General features: G+C 32.1%; 1 protein-coding gene and 1 long non-coding RNA gene across 2 annotated transcripts; one reads left to right on the top strand and one right to left on the bottom strand.

The window, feature by feature from the left end:
* On the bottom strand, nucleotides 1-426 carry LOC111376223. Its single transcript, XR_002699430.1, has 2 exons — nucleotides 331-426; nucleotides 1-34 (listed from the first exon to the last, which is right to left on the bottom strand). It is a non-coding gene; the product is annotated as an uncharacterized LOC111376223 (long non-coding RNA).
* A 1,714-nt stretch (nucleotides 427-2,140) lies between these two features.
* LOC111376224 (nuclear transcription factor Y subunit C-1-like) lies at nucleotides 2,141-2,704 on the top strand (the record flags this gene model as incomplete). The annotated part of the gene is made up of 1 exon (XM_022999176.1): nucleotides 2,141-2,704. A coding segment is annotated over exon 1 (430 nt), but the record flags the coding sequence as incomplete, so codon positions are not given.
* Nucleotides 2,705-2,708: the final 4 nt, after the last annotated feature.

Below are 2,708 nucleotides of genomic sequence, written 5' to 3'. Positions count from 1 at the left end.
TCATGTTATGATGATTCATAGAACTTCCACTATTCTACAATAAAGTAAGAAAAATCCACGAATTTCACTTAAAAAAAAAAAAAAAATTATTACCAACACAATCTAAAACCCTGATTTTTTCCTTTCTTTTGCTTATAAATTAACAGCCTTTACATCTTCATTCCAAACAAGTCTCTTATAAACTACGCAAAACGTTTAGAGCTTTAATGCTCTTAAATTCAAACTTACGAATTTCGACACCCAGAAGTGCGCAAAAAATTTAACAAAAAGATGGTTAAACGCGAAATTGAAACGATATACATAGACATAGATACAGAAAATTGATCTTACATGAAGAAGCTGAAGAAACCCTTTGATTTCAGTGAATTTGAGCACGGAGGAAAGGGTTTTAGTCAGTGTGACCTATCCAATTTTCTGTTCAGTCGAGTTTCAAGGACGAAAGGGCGGCTTTATGCCAGATTTTAAATTACGGAAATATCCTCAATTGATTATAAATTGCAGTTTTTGCTCTAAACTCTTGATTTTGATATTTTGGACCCTTATTTTATTAAAAGAGAATTTTAAACCATATGTTTGATAAGATTATGATTTTGCCCCTATACATCCCTCTTCCAGCTTTCGTGTCTTCGGTCTTCCCATATGTAAGTTGACCAAATTAACCGTGTAATCTAAAAGTTAAGGTTGTTAGAGAGAGCTGATTATACTAGTTTGAACGTTGTTTACTATATGCTCTTTAAGAGTTAAAGCATGTTTGGTTTGAATTAAAATTTGATTTTAATTTAAGTCAAGTCAAATAATCAATATTAATCACATATTTCATGGGTTTCACAACTTTCAACCACACATTTCAAAAACTTCTATCACAATTTATTCAAAAATCTAATTTTAATCCCCACTAAATACCCTCTTAATTAGATTCATATTTCGATCAATAATTATGAGATGTACATTTTTCATAAACAAGTGATAACTAAATTTGAACTCATGTATTTTATCTTGTTTTATTAAAATCACATTAAAAACATTTTACCAATTCTTTGTAACTTGCTGAAAATGTTTGTTTTTATAAAATTATGCCCCTATTTGTTTCTCATTCTTCTTTCATTAAAATGAAAAATATGATCGTTATTCATCACATCAAATCATCAAATTTGAATTTTTATATTTTGTGTGGGGCCCGCAACATCTATATATGCTTTTGTTTGGGTGGAAGTTAAAATTTAAATTTGAAATTAAGTCAAAATTAACAATTAATTTTAATAATACATTTCGTATGACTTTCATTAATTTTTATTAAAATCTACTAAAACAACTTTACTATAATCTCCACCAAGCATGAGCATAATGAATGCAGTGTTTCACGTGACAAAAAAAGTTCTATAATCATTTTAAACAATTGAGATATATTGTTTAATACTCTATTTTATTTGGTGATTTAATGGCATGAATTCACTTCGTTAATGTACTTACGAACTTCGGATTGAGACAAATCTATATAGTAAATGTTTTAATGGTTTGTAAAAGAATTAAACTTTTAATAAATTTTAAAAAACATAAATAGCCAATTAATATAGAAAAAATAGTAACTGATAATTGTATTGTTTCTTATAAAAATGTAATTTCTTAATAAAGATGTAAAGAGACTCAACGAAATATTAAAATTTTAATATTCCTTGTGAGCTGCTATTTCTTTTGTTAAAGGAAATTCGCGAGTCGAATTTTTATAAAGAAAATAAAGTACTCAATTTAATTTGTTAAATTTCAACTTTTAAAAAATTTGTTTGATGTTGATTTTGAAAATTAATTTTTTGACCATTAACTTAAAATGTGGATTCCACCTGTAAGCGAAACGGTCGAAAAAACGGTTGATTATGTTAAGTAACGGTCAAAAATTTAATTTTTTAAATTAAAAAATCAGTAACAGACAAGGGCTAAACCTCTGTAAAAGTCTACCCTTGGTAATTATTTACAGTTCAACCAATGAAAATAAAGAATAGTGGACGTGGTCGTAATCATTGGCCAAGGAAAATGAATACACGCCACAAATACCTGTATCAGTGCCACACAGTAACATTCCTCTACAGCTCTACTTATCCACTTTCTAAGAACTACTTCCACACCATTCATGGATCTGAAAATCGTACTGTCTACATCTTCAGTAGTACATTCTACCGGCACTGTAAAAAAAAGCCTTGGCATAATTATTATCTATATATTCATTTCACACTTTCTTCTTTTGAAAAAATCTATTTTTTCTCCTCCCCAATCGTTAAAATGGAAAACAATCCGCAGCAAACGGCGGTGACACAACCGGCGACGGCAGTGTCGTACCCATCTCAGCCACAGTACCACCACCTCCTCCACCAGCAACAGCAGCAGCTCCAAATGTTCTGGAACTGTCAACGGCAGGAAATTGAGCAGGTGAACGATTTTAAGAACCACCAGCTGCCTTTGGCTCGCATTAAGAAGATAATGAAGGCTGATGAAGATGTGCGTATGATATCGGCCGAGGCTCCAATCCTCTTCGCGAAGGCGTGTGAGATCTTTATCCTCGAGCTGACAATCAGATCCTGGCTCCATGCCGAGGAGAACAAGCGTCGTACGCTGCAGAAGAACGACATAGCGGCTGCAATCACGCGCACTGATATATTTGATTTTCTGGTGGATATTGTGCCGAGGGATGAGATCAAGGACGAGGCAGTGGCTTT

Source organism: Olea europaea, unplaced genomic scaffold (assembly GCF_002742605.1).
Source record: "Olea europaea var. sylvestris unplaced genomic scaffold, O_europaea_v1 scaffold14727, whole genome shotgun sequence".
In the NCBI taxonomy this organism is placed as follows: Eukaryota; Viridiplantae; Streptophyta; class Magnoliopsida; order Lamiales; family Oleaceae; genus Olea; species Olea europaea.
Note: the sequence above shows the minus strand (reverse complement) of the source record. Positions and strands in the feature narration are given on the sequence as shown.